This window comes from Panthera uncia, chromosome B1, assembly GCF_023721935.1.
Source record: "Panthera uncia isolate 11264 chromosome B1, Puncia_PCG_1.0, whole genome shotgun sequence".
NCBI classification, from domain to species: domain Eukaryota; kingdom Metazoa; phylum Chordata; class Mammalia; order Carnivora; family Felidae; genus Panthera; species Panthera uncia.
Genome location: NC_064811.1, coordinates 42239162 through 42258872, shown reverse-complemented (window position 1 = coordinate 42258872; position 19711 = coordinate 42239162). Strand labels below are relative to the sequence as shown.

The 19711-nt window shown below is 46.8% G+C and overlaps 1 protein-coding gene across 4 annotated transcripts in view; it reads right to left on the bottom strand.

Annotated features, from left to right (window-relative positions):
• The window catches only part of PDGFRA (platelet derived growth factor receptor alpha), a 50885-nt gene that overhangs the window by 28252 nt on the left and 2922 nt on the right, over positions 1-19711 (bottom strand). For 3 of the 4 annotated variants that reach the window (XM_049632029.1, XM_049632030.1, XM_049632031.1), the window contains exons 2-7: positions 12531-12591; positions 10242-10559; positions 6205-6465; positions 5042-5172; positions 3025-3196; positions 2743-2932 (exon numbers count right to left, since the gene is read on the bottom strand). In XM_049632029.1, coding sequence (XP_049487986.1) covers positions 2743-2932; positions 3025-3196; positions 5042-5172; positions 6205-6465; positions 10242-10559; positions 12531-12579 — 1121 coding nt within the window. In that variant the 5' untranslated portion in view covers positions 12580-12591. Of the gene's footprint in view, positions 1-2742; positions 2933-3024; positions 3197-5041; positions 5173-6204; positions 6466-10241; positions 10560-12530; positions 12592-18839; positions 19129-19711 lie in introns of those variants that run through there. The other variant, XM_049632032.1, reaches the window with a different exon arrangement.

Here is a 19711-nt window from a genome sequence, read left to right as displayed (position 1 = left end):
GTCACAATCTCGCGGTCCGTGAGTTCGAGCCCCGCGTCGGGCTCTGGGCTGACGGCTCAGAGCCTGTAGCCTGCTTCCGATTCTGTGTCTCCCTCTCTCTCTGCCCCTTCCCCGTTCATGCTCTGTCTCTCTCTGTCTCAAAAATAAATAAACGTTAAAAAATAAATAAATAAATAAATAAATAAATACATTAAGAAACTCCATTTCTTCATACTTTACTAAAGGGAAGTTGCCCCTAAAGACTTCTTACGTGTGTTATAAATGACATTTGGCTCTATGTATGTACATCAATAAAGTACTGGCCCATTTGATTTCTTTTCCTTCTTTATAAAACATCACAGCAGGAAAAGGCAACGGGATGGAAGGGGGAGAGTGCTGGTCAGGAAGCGAGGAGACCTTGGGCATTACTGCAATTCTCCATGCATCAGCTCCCTTATGTGTAGCATGGGATAACTGTATGCATAGCGCACTGTCATTTTCAGAATTAGTTAAATGAAATTATATGTGTGAAAGCATCTTGAGGGCTCAGAAGTACCCTGTAAATGTCGAGTCGTCTAGCCCCAGATGCTGGGCACCAGCACGGAGGGGCAAGAGCACACACTGGGCTGGCTTTTCCTCTGCTGCACCATACTGGACAGGCTTCAGGCCTGGACTTCCTGAGTGAGTCCCCACAGGCGCTCCTGGCTACACGTCACCGAACAGTCCTCTCACTCAATGCCTACACCTGCTCAGCCAAGAAAACTGGTGGATCCACTGGTTCTAAGCTTCAGGAAGCCAGACACCCCCACCTCACACTCCCTCCTCACACTCCCTGGCCCACAATGGGAATTAGTGGTATGTCCTAGAGGGACTCTTGAATCACTGTGACAGGCAGCTTTCCCGAACCTCTCGTTGGTGAGCTTTGCTCGGTCATTACTATTGATTATGGCTAGTGTATAGCACTCCTACAAGCGTCTAAGTGTTAGCCGTGCCAGAATTACCCTGTTCCTCTCTGGCCTCACACCTAATGGAAAGTTTAGCACTGCCCACCTCTTTGCACACCCTCATTTCATGTCATCAGAAAGGCTTCCAGATTCGGTATTCACCACTTTTTCCATCGCTGTTCCACAGAGGCTGTAAAATTCCGTTTTCTCAGATACCACTTCTCAACTGCACATGGGATTTAGTTCAGAAAGAAGAAAGCAAATCCCAAGATTAAGTGAACGGACGAGAAGGGTTCTTCCCCTCTTCCCTGAAGGCTGGAAATCGAGGACTGCCCTGTGTCTCCCTAGGACGGCTTCTGAGGACGGCACAGCGTGGGAGTAGCTGGTCCTTCAAGATGTACTTGCTGCTCTGGGATTCTAATCAGAGCTTAAAACTAATCTTCGAGGGACCTCACAATGTCATCAGGTCTAATTCCTTGCCTTGAAGCACATAAGGTATTATTAATGGGAATGCAAGCTGGTGCAGCCACTCTGGAAAACAGTATGGAGGTTCCTCAAAAAAATAAAAGTAGCACTACCCTACGACCCAGCAATTGCACTACTAGGCATTTATCCAAGGGATACAGGTGTGCTGTTTCGAAGGGACACATGCACCCCCATGTTTATAGCAGCCCTATCAACAATAGCCAAAGAATGGAAAGAACCCAAATGTCCATTGATGGATGAATGGATAAAGAAGATGTGGTATATATATACAATGGAGTATTACTCGGCAATCAAAAAGAATGAACTCTGGCCATTTGCAACTACATGATGGAACTGGAGGGTGTTATGCTAAGTGAAATTAGTCAGTCAGAGAAAGACAAAAACCATATGACTTCACTCATATGAGGACTTTAAGAGACAAAACAGATGAACATAAGGGAAGGGAAACAAAAATCATATAAAAACAGGGAGGGGGACAAAGCAGAAGAGACTCATAAATATGGAGAACAAACTGAGGGTTACCGGAGGGGTTGTGGGAGGGGGGGATGGGCTAAATGGGTTAAGGGCCACGAAGGAATCTACTCCGGAAATCATTGTTGCACTATCTGCTAACTAATTTGGATGTAAATTTAAAAAAATAAAAAGTAAAACAAATTAATTAAAAAAATAAAAAAAAATAATAATAATAATAAAATAATAAAAATTTAAAAATAAGGTATTATTTACCCTACCTTACAGAGGAGGAAACTGAGGCTGAGGTGACTTAACTCCACCCCTAGTTAAGAGATGAGAGCGGCATACTATTTTATCAGAGGGCAGGGATCCAAACTATAGTCGTTGCACATTTTCTCCAAACCAAATCTGGCCAGACTCTACCCTTATTTCTGGTGGAGGCCTCGCTAGGGCAGATGTGTTTCAAATTAAACCAGTGATGTTTTGTTTCATGTAGGTTTATGTGATAGTGGCCTCGTCACTGGAATCACCAACATGTCTAGCTGCCACACAGATGGGGGATGTCATGGAATGTATTCAATCCAAGTGGGTCCAATTTTATGTTCCTCCCTCCATCCCTTCCCGGAGGCAGGAAACGGTCTTTCATTGGGAACGGAGCTTTTCAGTTCTTTCTTCTTATTTTATTAAGTATTTACCAGCATAGTATTACCACATGGCAACGTGACCACCAAAAGTACCTGATTCCAAGGGTCTCCCGTGCTGGTTTGTTACATCTCCTAGACTGATTCTCGGTTTGTGCTGCGAAACACGCACGAACCTCGCTCTGTCTACAGACACACCATAAAGAGGACAGGCATACGTGGGAAGGGTGTTTCTTTACCTTATTTCCTGAATCTTTTCTATGTCAGTGGTGATCTCCGTGAGATTTTCAATCAGAGTCAGGTTGTCCTTCAGCCAGGATATCCTGGGAGGGGGGTAGGCCTGCACGTCCACCACGAAATGTTTGACTTCATGCAGGTCAACAGCCTCCAACGGGCTGAAGTTGGGTTTGATTTCAATGAACCCTTTCTCTGTACAGGGAAGAGTTTCCATTAAGTAACGATTACCACATGATCGATCCTGAGCAGCCCGGACGACTGACATTTTAGAAAGCAGAATGTACCATGGACGGAAATGGTGACTTTCTTCATCTCTTTGACCTCCTTGGTGGCCTGGCGGGCAGCACATTCATAATCTCCACTATCCTTCACCGTGGCCTCGGGGACCGTCAGCGTGTAAACCAGTTTGATGGACGGGACCTTGATCTCCTCCAGCATCGTGATGCCTTTGCCTTTCTACAATACAGCAGAAGGGGAGGAAAATCAACTTTAAAAAGCTAGCTCCTGAGAGTGAGGCCTCATGGAAAGTCTGGACTCTGGGTGGTGATGGGGCACCGGTATAGACTCCCAGATGGTAATGTACTACCCTGTAGGGATGCTGATAAGGGGGGAAGCTGTGCATGCGTGGGGCAGGGGCTATATGGGAAATCTCTGTACCGTCCACTGAATTTTACTGTCAACCTAAAACTGCTCTAAACAATAAAGTCTGACAAAAAAGATTCTTTTTTAAGCTAACTCCTTAGAAAATCATGTTTTAAGAGGACATTCAATGGCACAGTAAGGTGTTTGTGGTATACCACCGAAGGAAAAGGGATCTAACAAAGTACTATTTAAAGCATAATACCCATTAATGGTCACATGCATTTTGTATACAAAGTACTGAAAGGATTTATCTCCCTGAAATATTAACGGTGATGTTCTGGGAAGTGGCTTTTCCTCTGTTTCTCTGAATTTTCTAATATTATAATAATAAACCTGCATGATTTATGATCTGATGAAAACTTTGTGTTGCAAAGCAATACTGTGCTTATGTATTTTTTTGGTCCAAATATAGCAGGTACTGTGGTTTGGGGGTGGGAGTGGGGGGAAATGTCTCTCTCCAACAAATAAAAAGAAACGCTTATGTTTTAAGGATTAAGGGCAATCAAGTGTGAACGGTAAAATAAAAACGCCTCATATTTCAGAGAAGAGGTACACATATTGGACTATGAATGTCTCTTCAATGCACGAGGTCTATGTGAAGGTAGTAGGTGAAAATGTGATGTGATAACGGTAATATGTGAAAATGCCCAACTTCCAGTCAGATGCCCCAGAGAGAAAGGAAGGAGGGGGCAGTAAGAGCACAGGGGAGAAAAATGGATAAAAGGAGAGAAGCTCTCAATTGCCAAAAAGAGCAGGGAGCAGAAATTTGCAAATCAGGACTGAAGGGGAAAAAATACATATTGTATACATATATATATATATACACATATACATACCCATATATACACATATAATCATATACAAATATATACATGGTTTTTGCTCTCCATGAGGCTGCTGCATGAAGCCCTGTTGATCATCACTCCATCGGACAGTCACAGCCATTTACACACGGTTCTCTTGTACACTTATCACAATGCGTCAGAATGAATGAGTCCCTGTGTGTGTGTAAATCCCCAGGGACCTAGAGCTGGCATGTGGTTCCCCTTTCCCCAATTCAGTCCGCACTCCTCCCTCCTCTGGTGCATGGGCCAGCTTCTGGCAGAGTGTTTGAGATTTAGCAAACATTCCTCAATCGTTGCCTAATGATTCAAGTTAAGCCTGCTCACTGAAGGCAGGCCACGCAAAGAAAGACCAGGCCAAAAGGAGCGAGAACAGCGTCCTGGGTGGCAAAGAAGCAGAAATGAAAGGGGGCAGGCCATCGACATTATCAAATGCCTCAAAACCCAAAAGGATGGGAGCCAAGAAAATGGGAATTAATGACTCTCTCAGCAGTTCATAAATTGTAAAAGCCACCCCCTTTTGCTTTTCTAATTTTTTGGTTGTTAAGTTGTAGCCATAGAGCTTTCCTATTTCTTTCTAACTTATGAATAAGAAGGCTGAGGGTGCAACCTTTATGCATTCTGAAGGGTCTGGTCCAGCTTTTGTCTCAGCCTCTTCCATTGCCCGAAAAGCCAGAAAGTCATCTAGACAAATGGGCTCACTACAGAGGCGGCAAGCTGAGGTCTGGAGAAGCTCATGTCCTGCCCTGGCAGTGACGGGTCTTTTGAGTCCTGCTGTGCCCCACCCCGTTCCACCAGGAGCCCAGAAGCTACCTACCACTTCTCCAGGGTAAGTCCACTGAAGGTCAACCACCTCGTTGTTAAAGACGGCGCAGGTGACCACAATCGTCTCCCCGGACTTATACACAGTTTTGAGAGCTTCCATTTCTAGATCAAGTTCTGATGTTGCTATTTAAAAAAAGAATAAACACCAGGACCTCAATACCCACAGTATAGTTAGAATCTTCTAAGGTTGGGGTTTCTTTTTTAAAAAGAAATGAAAAATAATTTTCAAACCACTGTGATCAAGAAGAAACTTTTGAAGTCTCAGGAGCCTTGATTTTATGTTGGCATACACAATCTGGCATATAGTTATAAAATAACACACCTACACATACACACGTACACACAAATACCTACATACAAAACGGTAATGATAGTAAAAGTAAATTCCAATTTAACAGAACATCACCTTCCTTAGCATTGGGGTTAATGATGGCTTTCCTCTTCTGCAATCACCTTTATGGATGTATTTATTCATTTACTCAACCAATCTTTACTGTGCTCGGGGCACTCCTACCCTACCCTTTCTCTCCTCTCTCCCACCCTCCTACCCGGCTATTCTCAGCCCTCTTCTAGAACCTACCACAGTGCTGGCATAAAATAAGCCCTTACCGAGAGTCCAATGGCCCTCTGCTGCTGCCTTCTTGCACGTGAGTGTTCAATAAATCTGCTGCCCCAAACGTGTATTATACCCTCCATTCACATTAACCGCCCACATCAAAGGGGTGACTGTAATCACAAGCTTTTCTCAAAATCAAAATCACTTTTCTTAAGTTACTAAAGTTAATCTAGGCATCCACCTCCCACAGGTATGTGTTTGTTTTTAGGTCCTCTGTGGTCAGGAATGTGGGTAAAACAGTAAGAGGCTTATGCAAGAAAAGAATTCCTTACAGTATTTTGAAGTCAACTGGTGAAATATGAAATCTTACGGTAGCAAAGAAGCACTTGTTTTTAGTAATGCCACACTTAGTATGATTATAGCCACAGAGGGCAGCCTAACGTACGGTAAATGTGGGGTCCTAAATATTTGGGTCCTAAATCCCCAGATACTCAGGGTCTCCATCACCAGGGACTGTGATTTTTTTTTTAAATCATATATACATCTAATTATTTTGCCTTTAACTCTTCTTTAAAGGAGGAGAGAGAAGGTACAAGTACCTTTTAAAGCATAAACATTAAATGGGATGGTCTGGAACTTCTTCCCGCTGACTGTGGCTTCGCAGATATAGGGCCCGACGCTGAAGGTCCCATTAAAGCCCTGTCTGCTGTCATAGGAGGCGTGTACCACCCCGTCACTGCTGCGTAAGGTAACCGGAGTCTTGGGATCAGTTGTGCGACAAGGTATGATGGCAGAGTCATCGTCCTCCACGATAACTAAATAATCTGTCATTCCTAGAGGTACGAAGGCTACGTCTGGGTCTGTGGTTTTGAAAAGAAAGAAAAACATGTTAGGCATTAACTTCACCTTTACACACACATACAGAAAAATCATCCCGCTGGCCTGAGTCACATTAGGTATGAATTCTACCTTCACATATATCCAGACTTGTCCCCACGCTGACATTAATCATCATCACAGCTAGAAGGTGATTTTAAAGCGTGAATAACAGGGGGCGCCTGCGTGGCTCAGTTAGATAAGTGTCTGACTTCAGCTCAGGTCATGATCTCACAGTTCATGGGTTCAAGCCCTGTGTTAGGCTCTGCGCTGGAGTCTTCTTCAGATCCTGTGTGTGTCTCTCTCTCTCTGCCCCTCCCCTGTCTGCTCCTGCTCTCTCTCTCTCAAAAACAAACATTTAAAAATTTTTTAAAAACTAATAAAATAAAACAAAAAATAAAGTATGAACAACACCAAATTGCCTATACTCCAATAAAAAAGACTGGTGATAAATATAAATACGTTGCAATCAAAATTTAAACACTACTAAAAACATGATCAATAATCAAGTCTATTCAAAACAAGAGAAAATATTCATGATTTCAAAAATTCTTATTGCCTATAGGTAGTATTATTGAAAAGCAATACAGAAAGTTGTCTATTAAAAAATAATCTATCAATGGGGCACCTAGGTGGCTTAGTCCATTAAGGTTTGGCTCAGGTCATGATCTCGTGGTCCATGAGTTCGAGCCCTGTGTCAGGCTCTGTGCTGACAGCTCAGAGCTTGGAGCCTGTTTCAGATTCTGTGTCTCCCTCTCTCTCTACCCCTCCCCTGTGTGTGCACCCTTTTCCTCTCTCAAAAATAAGTAAATAAACATTAAAAATAAATAAGTAATAATCTGTCAAGTAACAAATACAATTTATAATTCCATAACCTGAAAATTTTATTTTCAAAGAAAACCAGCTACGGAGGCTACCATGGTACAAAATACTAAGAGACTCAAACATCAGTTTCAGAAGGGCCCCTTACTCCCCACGACTACAAATAAAAAGATCTCTAACTGACACCAGTGCAGGGCCTACTTGGGTGATGTTTGTGCTGGGGGTGGGGGAGGAACAAGAATTTTTAGACAAGCTTAGGTGATCAAAACTCCAGGACTCATATATAACTTTAACAAGCCCACATTCCGACCATTCTCTTCAAAGCAAGGGGCATTTATGTGTGCACAAAGCTGGGGTGATAGTTCTGAATACCTACCTTTCTTAAAACAAAACCTTTTATTGTTAGGAAGGAAGGTTCAGATAGATAAGAGTGTCATGAAAGAAGTGAACAGGGTCTAGATCCGTGAAGTGCCCACAGTTACAGAGAAGAAGAGTAGCTGACTTAAAAAAAAAAAAACAAAAAAACAAAAAAAAAAACTTGAAAAGATGGGAAAATAGGAAGACGTACTTCGGAGACCACCTTATTTCACCTCTGCCAAAACAGGATGGTAAGAGTTATCAATATTCGTATGTTTGTTTTAAGGCCAAGAACTCTAGCTGTAGTTCCTTTAAATCACATACGAAGATTGCCATTACTTGAATTTGTGTTCAGAGTTCCAAATCCTTGAACCTTGTTAGTAAAGATTTCAGCGAACAAAACTCCGAATTCATTTCAGGTTAAGATATATACTTGGTATCCATAACACATGAGCCACAGCTCCCTTTAAAATGCATAGCTTCCTGGGGTGCCTGGGTGGCTCAGTCGGTTAAGCGGCCGACTTCGGCTCAGGTCATGATCTCGTGGTCCGTGAGTTCCAGCTCCGCGTCGGGCTCTGTGCGGACAGCTCAGAGCCTGGAGCCTGTTTCAGATTCTGTGTCTCCCTCTCTCTGACCCTCCCCGTTCATGCTCTGTCTCTCTCTGTCTCAAAAATAAATAAACGTTAAAAAAAAAAAATTAAAAAAAATAAATAAATAAAATGCACAGCTTCCCTACCATTATGCACTAGCTATGCAATGTTTATTTTTATTTATTTATTTATTTATTTATTTATTTATTTATTTTTGCTATGCAATGTTTAAAAAACATCATGGTCCTTCCTCTAACAACTATCCTCGTAGAAGCCAATATATACAGATATAGATATTGGTACAAATCTAAGTCTTATCTAAGTATATCTAAATACAGATCTAAGTACAGACACAGGTACAAATACATAAATATAGATACTGATGTAATTTAAAAATTGTTTTCAGTGTTTTTATTTATTTTTGAAGGAGAGAGAGAGAGAGGCAGAACACGAGCAGGGGAGGAGCAGAGAGAGAGGGAGACACAGAATCTGAAGCAGGCTCCAGGCTCTGAGCTGTCAGCACAGAGCCCAATGTGGGGCTCGAACTCATGAACCACAAGATCATGACCTGAGCCGAAGTTGGACACTTAACCGACTGGGCTACCCAGGCACTCCAATACTGATGTAATTTTTTTTTTTAAGTTTATTTGAAAAGAGCGTGCAAGCAAGAGAGGGGCAGAGAGAAGGAGAGAGAGAATCCCAAGCAGGCTCTGTGCTGTCAGCGCAAGAGCTGGAGGTGGGGCATTCAATCCCAGGAACTGTGAGATCATGACCTGAGTTGAAATGAAGAGTCAGATGCTCAACCAACGGAACCACCCAGGTACCCAATACAGGTACAGATACAGATACACAGATATGGATATAGATATAGACATAAAGGTATAGATACAGATACAGATATAGGTACAGATATAGATAGATACAGATATACATGATATACATGATATAGATTTAGATAGAGATATAGACAAAGATGCAGATACAGATAGAGACATATATACAGATTTAGATTTAGATCATTACAAGGAATGCCAGGTGGGTGGTAAACCAAATGAACCTCAAGCTCATAGCTAAGCCTAGCTGATTCACAGGGCTGCTGTGAGAAAGAGCCACACAATCTTCCACTGTAGGGGGGCAGGCCCTGAAATCCATCACAAGCCAAGGCCACGCCCTCCGGAGGTGTGGCCAGCCACAGCCACAGACTGCGTGGAACTGGGGCTCCGTAGGCTGCAGGACTCCCAGACTTCCTTTCCACAGAGTTCCCCCGACTCATCTACCCCACCTTCCTTCTCTCTCTCCTCCTTTCAGAGTCACGCATACAGTGCTGGCAGAGAGCCCTCGCAGGCCCTGCGGCGTCCCCCCCTCCCCATTTTCTCCCACAGGCTTCTCCCCTAATCAAACCCTAGCGTGTTTAATCCCGTCTTACTCCTATCTTGCCGTCTGCATCTCACAGGTCAGGAGACAACATCATTAGTATGGAATTTGCCCCCAAATTTTAATTAAAAAGAAAAAAAAAAACCCATCTAATTAATCAAGAGTAAATATATGTTTTATTCAATCTGAAAAATAGCCCGGTTATTTGGAAGCTATTATAATGAACTACAAGCAGCTCCAAGAGAGGACCTACCTAATTTCTGTGTCCCCAACACTTGGCATAGTGCCTGACACGCAATAAATAAACAGCAGATATTTGTCAAACTTGGTTGAACAGAAATGAGTACATTTCAGCTGTTTTTGCACAATGCCAAAAAAAAAAAGAAAGATGTGCCATAATGAAAATGATTTCCAAAACTTAACACACTTCCAAAATGTTTACGATACATATTTCTTGGTAACGGCGTCACAAATGACCTTGACCGTTGTGCGTCCTCTTGTGTTTTTCACATTTTCTCCAATAGGTATTTATTATTTTTGTATTTTTTAAAACTTGAATACAGTTAACAGGAGAGACGGGGCCAGAAGCTTGGCCCAGGGGACCCACCACAGCTCACCTGGGACATAGATGTAAATGCGCCTGCCTTCGATCTCGTTTTCGTCCGTCTGAGTGTGGTTGTAATAGCAAGTGTACAGTCCCGTGTGGGCCGCCGACGCATTGACCACTTCCAGCACCGTCACAAAAAGGCCACTGTTGTTTTCTTCATTTCTGACTTCCACATTGGGGTTCTCTTCTTCAGACATGGGGTACTGCCAGCTCACTTCACTCTCCCCAAAGCATTGCAGAGAAAAGGAGGAATTCAGCTGCACGACCTTTTCATTTTCGTTTGGAAGGATAGAGGGTAATGAAAGCTGGCAGGAGATTAGGCTCGGTCCTGTAAAAGGAAACATGCTCTGAATAGGATGCAGCCAGAAAGGACAGTCTCACCCAGAGAACTGACAGAAACAACAGTAGCAGCTTATACGAACAATGACCATTTCTCCGCAAAAATCCGTTAGCCTGGATGCCCATGAAAGGCCCCCCATTATAACGGCCGCTGCATCTGCCGAGAGCAGCGAATGCTCCAAAGGCCTCAACAGCACCCCCCCCCAACCCCTAGATTCACCCCTCCAAACACTCAAATGGAGAGAGGACATCTGATCCCAATTCCGTATTTTACACGGTCATGGGTGACCATAAAATATCCCAAGACGGCATAGGCTGAAGCACATACATGTTCTTTATCGTCCACACTCCCTGTGGAGGTTTCCCTTAGTAAGAAACAGGATGAGAACAGGACCAGGGAGACCGAACAAAGCACAAGGCAGATTTGTGCTCAAGAATTACACGGTTTCCATTTCTCACGACACTCTGGCGTGCCTTCCCTCTAATGACTTCCCAGAAACCCAAGCCGGATGATGTAGATTCTAATTTAAAAAGTAAGAATACGCAGGGGCACCTAGGTATCTCAGTCGGTTAAGTATCTCACTCTTGATTTGGGCTCAGGTCATGATCTCACCGTTGGTGAGTTCGAGCCCCATGTCAGGCTCTATGCTGACAGTGCGGATCCTGCTGGGGATTCTCTCTCTTCCTCTCTCTGCTCCTCCCCTGATCTCTCTCTCTCTCACTCTCTCAAAATAAATAAACTTAAAAAAAAAAAAAAAAGGTAAGAATACATGAAGTCCAAGAGTGAAAACTCTAGGTTCATCTTACAACCTAAAATTTCAGCCTAGCTGTCTCTGTCTATAAAACTGATAGAAGAGATATTATGGCTTAATTGTTCATCAGTGGCCTCTTATCTCCTTCGGAGCCCAGTGTGGGAATCCCACCCAACTTCACTTATGTGCCCACTAGGATTCCTGCAGCTTACGGCAGAAGTCGTAAGTGGATCTGGTCACCTCTATCCTGAAGGCGGCATATTCCTGCTGGAGTTTAGAACTGCCAAACCGCTCATTTCTAACATGCCCTTATAGATAAGCCCTACAGACACGAACAGACTTAAGTTAACTCCTCAGACGAGGAAAACATTGGGTTTGTGATGAACATCTGTGATGTATAAAGATCTGGATGGAAACTAAAAATTCCCAGTCAGCATTTCAGCCAATGGTCCAAGTAGTATCCTCCTGGTAGAAAAGCATTAGTAAGATTACCCAAGAGTCAAACAGTCTACCAATTAGATTCGAAGGCAAAAGGCAGCTCTAAGATTTTTCCAGCAATTTAAGCATCTTCCACTTAAGACAGGTATGATTTAGGGGCGCCTGGGTGGCTTAGTCGGTTAAGCGGCCGACTTTGGCTCAGGTCATGATCTCGCGGTCCGTGAGTTCGAGCCCCGCGTCGGGCTCTGTGCTGACAGGTTGGAGCCTGGAGCCTGTTTCAGATTCTGTGTCTCCCTCTCTCTGCCCCTCCCCCGTTCATGCTCTCTCTCTGTGTCAAAAATTAAAAAACGTTAAAAAAAAATTTTTTTTTAAAAGACAAGTATGATTTCCTGTAAAGAAGTTTCCATTGTTTATTTCTTTTGAACACTCTTAAAGGTCTCTGATCCCCTTTACTGGAGATCCATGTCCCAGGAAAAATAAAAAACAGTGGGGAAATTTAGGCTATCATTTCTCCCACGATTCAAGGCCAGGATCACACATACGCTAAAGTTGCCACTGGCGAGCATTCTTTTTGAACTGGAATTAGTGCGATACAGCAGAAGGGACTGGAGGTTTGTGGTCATTCTAGATAACTTCTCACAATTTTCTGCTTTCCTTCACTCTTGTGGACTGTGTTTGCAGAGTACAGGTAATAACACTCCCGGAGCAGAGAACTTGGAAAGCAAGGCTTCCCCCAGAACAAGGAACTCGAGGAGAACTGGGACCCATACCTGTGAGGAGACAGACTAACACCAGGAGCGCCAGGTGGGAAGTCCCCATAATTCTGGAAAACTGGAAAATCAAAAGTCAAACAGAAACAGCATTAGCCAATAAAATGACTGGTAAGCCTCTTTCTTGTGCTTTGCAGTATGGAACATGTTAACAGCATCGTTATAGTGAAAAACACCTTGATCTAAGATTCATGGTTAAAATGGTCATCGCATAGTCCGATGGGACCCCAAGATCATGCAGAAACCACCTGAAGCTGAAACCCTTTTTGATTGCGTGTGGCTCTTGAATTCCAAAAAGCCTTGCTTTACGGTCTTAGAATGCGTCCAAGAGTGTAGGACAACTGTTCCTTTTAAGCCATTTAAATTAAGACTGTGAAACACGAGCACATCTATTTACGCAACTTCCAAACTGGAGCTGTTTTCACTCAAAACAGGTTGTCCTTTGCTTTGTGTTTCGCTACAGAAAGTACATGAAGCTCACATCATCTACAAGCTCTGCAAGAGATGCTTGGGCTACAACAAATATCTCCATACTGACAAGCCTTTCTGATCTAGGGTTTGTGAAAGCCCCACTAACCCACGTCACTTAGACGATGTCACTCTGCCGTGCACAGACCCGGACCAGGCTCAGGCCTTGGGCTCCCGGCCCGTGTTCCCCCGGGGGCCTGCTGCACCTCAGTGGGGCTAAACGAGGCACCCGAAGCCCAGGACGTGGGAGTGGATGGCGCAGTAAAGCAGGTGAAGCAGGGAGAGGACACAGGAGAGGAAAGCATGACTGAATGCCCGTTTTTTCCAAGGACGCAGGAAACCACACGATAAAATGCACCAGAGACCAACGAGGGATTCTCACAATCGGGTGACAGTAGCTGCAGAAACCAAGTCTTCGACTCCAACCTCCTGCCACAAAATGTGAGCAGGGGAAGAGAGAAGTGGGGAGAGAGACTGAAACTGAACATCCAGGAGACACAAACCAGGAAAGCAGGGAAACATTAAAGAAGGATCAAGGCAGCCCCGAGGTGAAACCACTGAACAGCCTATTCTGGGCAATCCTCTGAAAAGGCCCCCTTTTCCTTATCTCTTCCTTTTCATGCACATCCCGCTTACCTTATTTTATCTCCCCCTTCACTGCCCACATGACATCACTGATAAAGTGATCTGACTGCAGTTAGGGAAAGAACCGTGCACCCAAGTTTCAACTGGAGAGGCCCCGCTGAGGGGCCCCGGCAGGGGTGCAAGCTTTATGATATGCCATAAAAAAGTCACCTAAGCCTTGGCCGGGAATGTACTGGGCCCCTGAGTTGCTCAAAACCCCAAGCATGCAGTGGAAGGAGTTCATGGGATTTAACTGGTTCCATCATGGGCTTTGGAAACGAAGATGTGTGTTCACGATTCCTGAGTAAATTGGCTTAAAACAAACCAACCAACCACAACAAAAAAGAGAAATTCAATGTATGCCTGTGTTAAGCGCCTGTAGTTTTGTGGGGTTTTGTTTTTGTTTGTTTGTTTGGTTGGTTGGTTGGTTGGTTGGTTGGTTGGAAAAGATCCAGCAGATAACAGCCTAGTCATTTCTGGGCGAGTCTGATCATGTATTTCTGCTTTAAGGTGACCCATATGCACAAACCGGATTTCTGCTTCACTGAATTCTACCAGGAGGAAGAAAGAGTGAAAGGCAGAATGCTGGTAACCATGGTGTGTGTGGGGGTGGGGGTAGACAGGAAAAAAAACAATAATTCTGTTCTCTCCAAGGCAGGAATGAGAAACAAGTATTTACTAAGCCAAAGCTGTCATTATGTCATGTCTGTTAATAATAACCTAATAACTTTGAGGGACGCCTGGGTGGCTCAGTCGGTTGAGGGTGCAACTTTAGCTCAGGTCACGATCTCGCCGTTTGTAAGTTCGAGCTCCGTGTCAGGCTCCGTGCTGACAGCTCAGAGCCTGGAGCCTGCTTCAGATTCTGTCTCCCTCTCTCCCTGCGCCTCCCCCACTCGTGCTCTGTTTCTGTCTCTCAAAAATAAATAAACATTAAAAAATTTTTTTTAAAAATAATAACCTTGACACATATTTAATTTTAAGAAGGGCCAGCTGAGGCTCAGGGAAGTTTAGCAACTCACCCCAAGTCACACAGCTGGTGATAAAGCCAGAATTCTAACCCGAAGTCTATGTGACACAAAAGCCATGCTCTCTCCAATTCACCATATGGTCTCCCTCAAGGAAAGGTCAGGGTTTCGGTCTTGTGGGTCCCCTCCTTCCCCCGCCCAACACTATTTCCTAATGCAAATTGGGGCCCGGCTTTCCTTCTCTGCTCACCCCAGCGAGAGAAGTACAATTGCAGGGCTGTGAACCCAAATGCAATTTGCACAATGCTGGCTCGCTGATGGCTTCTGCGGATCCTGGCATGTGCCCGGGGGGGGGGGGGGGGGGGTTGCAGGGTTTCCTCACTGCTGTGGTGACGGGCACAGCGGGCCCCAGAGCCAGCCCGGCCAGCCTGACGTACCACAATTAGCAGTAACAGCCTGTATGTTTGTACATATAAATATCAGCCTCCCACTGATAATCCACTTAGCGAACTTCAAAGGAGCCCTCCAGAGCCAGCTTGATGTCTTGGGTTTTATCACATTTATATCCTGTATTTCTTTAGCAGGGCTTGCCAATGATGCATCTTTAAAGCATTCCCGAGCTTAAGAGAAGGGCTCGCTGCTTTTATAGGGCAGGCTCCGAGGAGCGTTTTGCCCTGGCCCAGCCCCACCAGATTTCCTTCTGTGCACGCAGATACGGCAGACCTGTTGCCAGAGAGGGTTATTTACTGACATACAAAGTGGGCAATGAAAACAGGGCCTCCGAGCCAGCGATAATGATGCGAATACTGAGAATCAACATGTGTTTGCTGCAGATTGCAAACTCCCTTCTCTGATAAACGTAGTTCTCTGGCTAGAAACCTAGGGCATTTGTGAAGTTTCATGTCGTTACTCATCGGTAACTCAGACAATTTACTAGTGAATAATCGCACAGTGTGTGCCCTATGGGGAGGTAATGGAAAATACGAGAGGGTGGAGGGCTCCCTACCTATTGGTCCTGCAGTGAGACTCTCTGGGAGGCCGGCTTGCTGTTTCTGGCACTTTTCTACCTCCTCTGGGTGTAAAGGCTCACCCTCAATCAGTAACCTCTATCCTGCAGCTGGCCCAAAAGTCAGATGTGCGCACGGAAGCAAGTGAGGTCATGCTTATGTCAGAGAAACCTGGCATATTAGGAGTCAGCAAGAACAAATCACTTTACGAGAAGGAACTTCATCCAAATCTGGTTTTTAAAAAATCAGAATCCTATCTCTCGTGCCAACTACAGGTTGGGTTTCAGCCTCCGACCTCTATAGCCACAACGCAAAAGAAGCAAAACCGAGAGTTAGAGAAATAAACAGGGGAAAGAGAGGTCTGCCACGTTCACTGTCAGGCTAGTGACCTGTGGTTCCTTCACACTTTTTTGTCTCTCTCCTTCTCTCAGAAGCATGATGGAAATTGCTCTGGACTAGGCTCATCCCACATCGGACACTCAGTCCCTCTCTCTGAACCTCGGGCTCTTCTTCCATAAAGGGGAACTAGTAACACCTGACTTCCTGGCTTGCCTTACTACATTATCATAAGGACTGAATTACAGAGTTTAGTCAAAAGTGCTTTGAAAACTGCAGCTATGGGGTTTTTATACGGACTCCTCCTGCAGACTCTGAAGATGTTTTAGATGACAGGGATGTCAGAGGGCTGACTTCCACGTCTACATACTGAGAAAGTCAGGCCCAGGGGTCATTCGACTTGCCCTGCATCACCTGCATAGTGGACAAGTGGATCTAAACTCGGGTTCCGTGAAGGCCCGATGAACTAGCCAAGCTGTTTTAACAGGAACCTACATATACAGTCATGAAAACAGAAAAAGAAATCTGTTTGGAGCCGCTATTGTTTAACAACTTGGCACCTCTGTCCCTGCAAACAGAAGTGAAAGAGCCATTAAGTGAGACTCAATCATCAAAGACAACATACTAAGCTAGAGAGTAAACAGAACACGGGCACTATTTCCGGAAGTAAGAGCATGATCTTATTCTCAGAAAGCCAGAGAGCTAGCTTCCCGATCACCAACTGCTCAGTGTAGCCGACTGCAAAGCCACTGAATACTGAATTTCACCCCACCCTAGCATGATTAAAGGCCACAGGAGACTCTCACAGTCCCCAAAGCCACTGACAGCTATAAGATTTGAATTTCGGAGGTTCGGTTAATTTCAGCTCTAAGTTAATTCTAACTGTGAAAATTACATATCCTGCTTTTTCCCTGTGACAAATGTTCTGCTCTGTCTGGTAACATCAGCCCAGGCAATCCAAATGCTGGGCTACATTGGTGGCGTTTCATGGAGGGTGTGTTCGCCAGGATCTGCACCCCACCAGAGCCTGTTTTGTTGTTCTGATCTCTCTGAGCTCCGTGGGACATTCCGGGGATGGGTGTTGGCTGGAGTATTTTTAAGTGGGAGCATTTTACCGGACAATCTGAGCTCATAAACCTTTCTACTCTTCCTGCATCAGATATTGAACCACGGCACACTAAAATGACACTTCCTTCTGATCGCCACCAAACTGGTGTGACTCCTAATGGGATAACCTGGGTGTAGTAAGTTTCAGGGCACTCGAACTCAAGGTCACCAAGCTCCCAACCCCCAAGGCTTCACTCATAAAGGGACATGCAAGGGGTGCCTGGGTAGCCCAGTAGGTTAAGCGCCGGACTTCGGCTCAGGTCATGATCTCACCATTAGTGGCTTTGAGCCCCACTCTTGTCTGTGCTGACAGCTCAGAGCCTGGAGCCTGCTTCAGATTCGGTGTCTCCCTCTGTCTCTCTCTCTGCCCCTCCCCTTGCTCACACTCTGTCTCTCTCTTAAAAATAAATAAATATTTTTTAAAAGTGGGGGGGATATGCAAGTATCTGCCCAACTTCTTCACAGGTCGGCTCTGATAATCAGATGTGGTAGGTCAGTACTTGGCTCATCACACAAATGCAAAGAATGAACTAAGGCGAAAAAACTACACAAAGGTCCACAAAATAAATGTGCTCAGCCCAGTGATTCTTGCCGCTTCATAGGAAAAGGAAACCAGTCATCATCTTCTGCTTGGGTCCTACCAGGCAGAAAATGCATCTTCCCGATGCCGCAACTTGTTTAGAATCTCCGCGAAGCCCATTTCCCCCCGCCGCCCCCCACCCCCAGCAGAGGGTCGTTGCAGTTCTCAAGTGCGGCCAGCAGATGACAGTGTTGGTCCAAGGACATGCGTCCCGGGGTCCACGGAGACAGATGCGGCTACAAGTCCTGTGCTAAAATATCCCAAATCTTAACTTCCAATCTCTTCCTTTCTTGGGTTGTACTTTTAGGTTTCGTGGTGACCTCAGTTTGGAGCCCACAGAATAGAAACAGGAATAGGGAAACTGCGGCCGAAAAAGCTTAATTGTCCGCGGGGCCCCAGGAGAAATTCGGTGAGGGACAGGCACCAGCACCGTCGCTGCGAACGAATCCGCTGGGGCAGCGGGGCCTCGGGAGCCCCGGAAAACAGCGCTGCCATCCCAGGCGGCACAGGTTCAGAGGGTTCGGCAGGAGAAGCCACTGGAGAGGAGTTCGGGTGATCCAGGGCTTTGTTTCCCCCACTCTGTCCCCGCCCCGGGAATGGCACCCACCCGCAGAAGCGACACCACCTGGGCCGCGCCGGGTGGGGACCGCGACGCCGTAGCCCGGCCCGCGCAGCCCGATTTGTCCGCAGGCCATTGTCACCCCTCGTAAACCAGCCCGGCGGGGGCCGCGACGGCCGCGCGGCCGGGAACCTCGGCTGATTGGAAACGACTGTTCCCGTGGCTCAACAGCGCAGAGTTGTAAGACAAACAAACAGCCAGGGGCCGCCCGCGCGGCAGCGGACCTTGCGAGGGGCCTCAAAACAAAAGTCGGCGGCTACCCGGTAACAGCGCCCGGAACCCTACCCCCTCCATTCCCTCCGCTTGTCCCACGCTTAATTCATTACGACGCCCCCAGCCTATCCCCAAACCCTGCACCCTGCCCCCTCCCGCCCCTCCTCAGTCTCCCCCCACCCCGAGCCTCCCGAGCCCCACCGTGTTGCAGGCGTCTATCCGAGGCCCCCGGCAGTGGGAAGGGTGACAAGGTCAGTCGGCCCGCGGCCCTCGGGCTCAGCGCTGAAACTCCGACGCGGCCACGGCGCGGAGCGCGCGAGGCTGGCGGAGAGCGGGACCGGGCGCGCTCCGGAAGGCCGCTAGAGGGCGCAGCAGCCCCGAGAATCTTACCCGGCTCGGCCGCTCCGCCGGCGGCTCCGGCTCGCGGTCCCCGGACAGCGCAGCCTGCCCCGCAGCTCCACCACCTTCGGCGGACGTTCCGCACCGTCCAGCCTCCTGCCCCTCCGCCCCCACAACTGGCGCCCGCAGCTCCTCCTCCCGCCGCCCCCACGCCCTGGGCCGCTCTGTCGCCCCGGGGCTGGTGGCGACCACCGCCCGCTCGGAGTTTAGCGTCCCTGTCGGTCGCGCTCCTGGCCTCAGAGCTGCAGCGGCCTCGGCGCCCTAGGCACGACGCTAGGCGTTTGCATTGTTTTCGGCTGAGACCTGAGAGGGGGCCGGTCGGGGTGGAGGGAGAGGGGCCGGGCGGGGTGGAGAGAGAGGGGCCGGGGGGTTTAGGGTTACAGTCGCGCGCCAGCGCCTCCTATGGGCCCAAAAGCGGCACGGCCGCGGGCAGCTGCTCTCGGAGAAGGCCGCGGTGCGCTGAAACTGCGACCCCTCGTCTTTCAAGAACCCGGCTTCCCCTGCGCCCCCCTGCCCGATGGTCGCCTCTGTCCCCGCTGCCCAGCACACACTCGCGCCCGCCTGCGCCCCTCGCTTCCCTTTCTAGGGGAAAGGGAAGACTGCGGTGGGCTGGGAGGGAGCGCCCCAAGTCTAAGGTCCTCTTTAGCTACTCCAACCTATTTTTCCAACCGATTCCTGGCTTACTGTTCAGTTTAAAACAAAAGGAAATGCCGCAGAGCCACTTCAGCAAAAGACAGGGACCGGCAGAGCCTGGACTAGAGCGCAATGGGGCAAAGCAATTTGCCCAGAGCTTGCATCCCGCGCGGGACCTCCCCCCTCACACCCCGACGACTGATGCTGTGCGTAGGCCCCTTGAAGCCAGA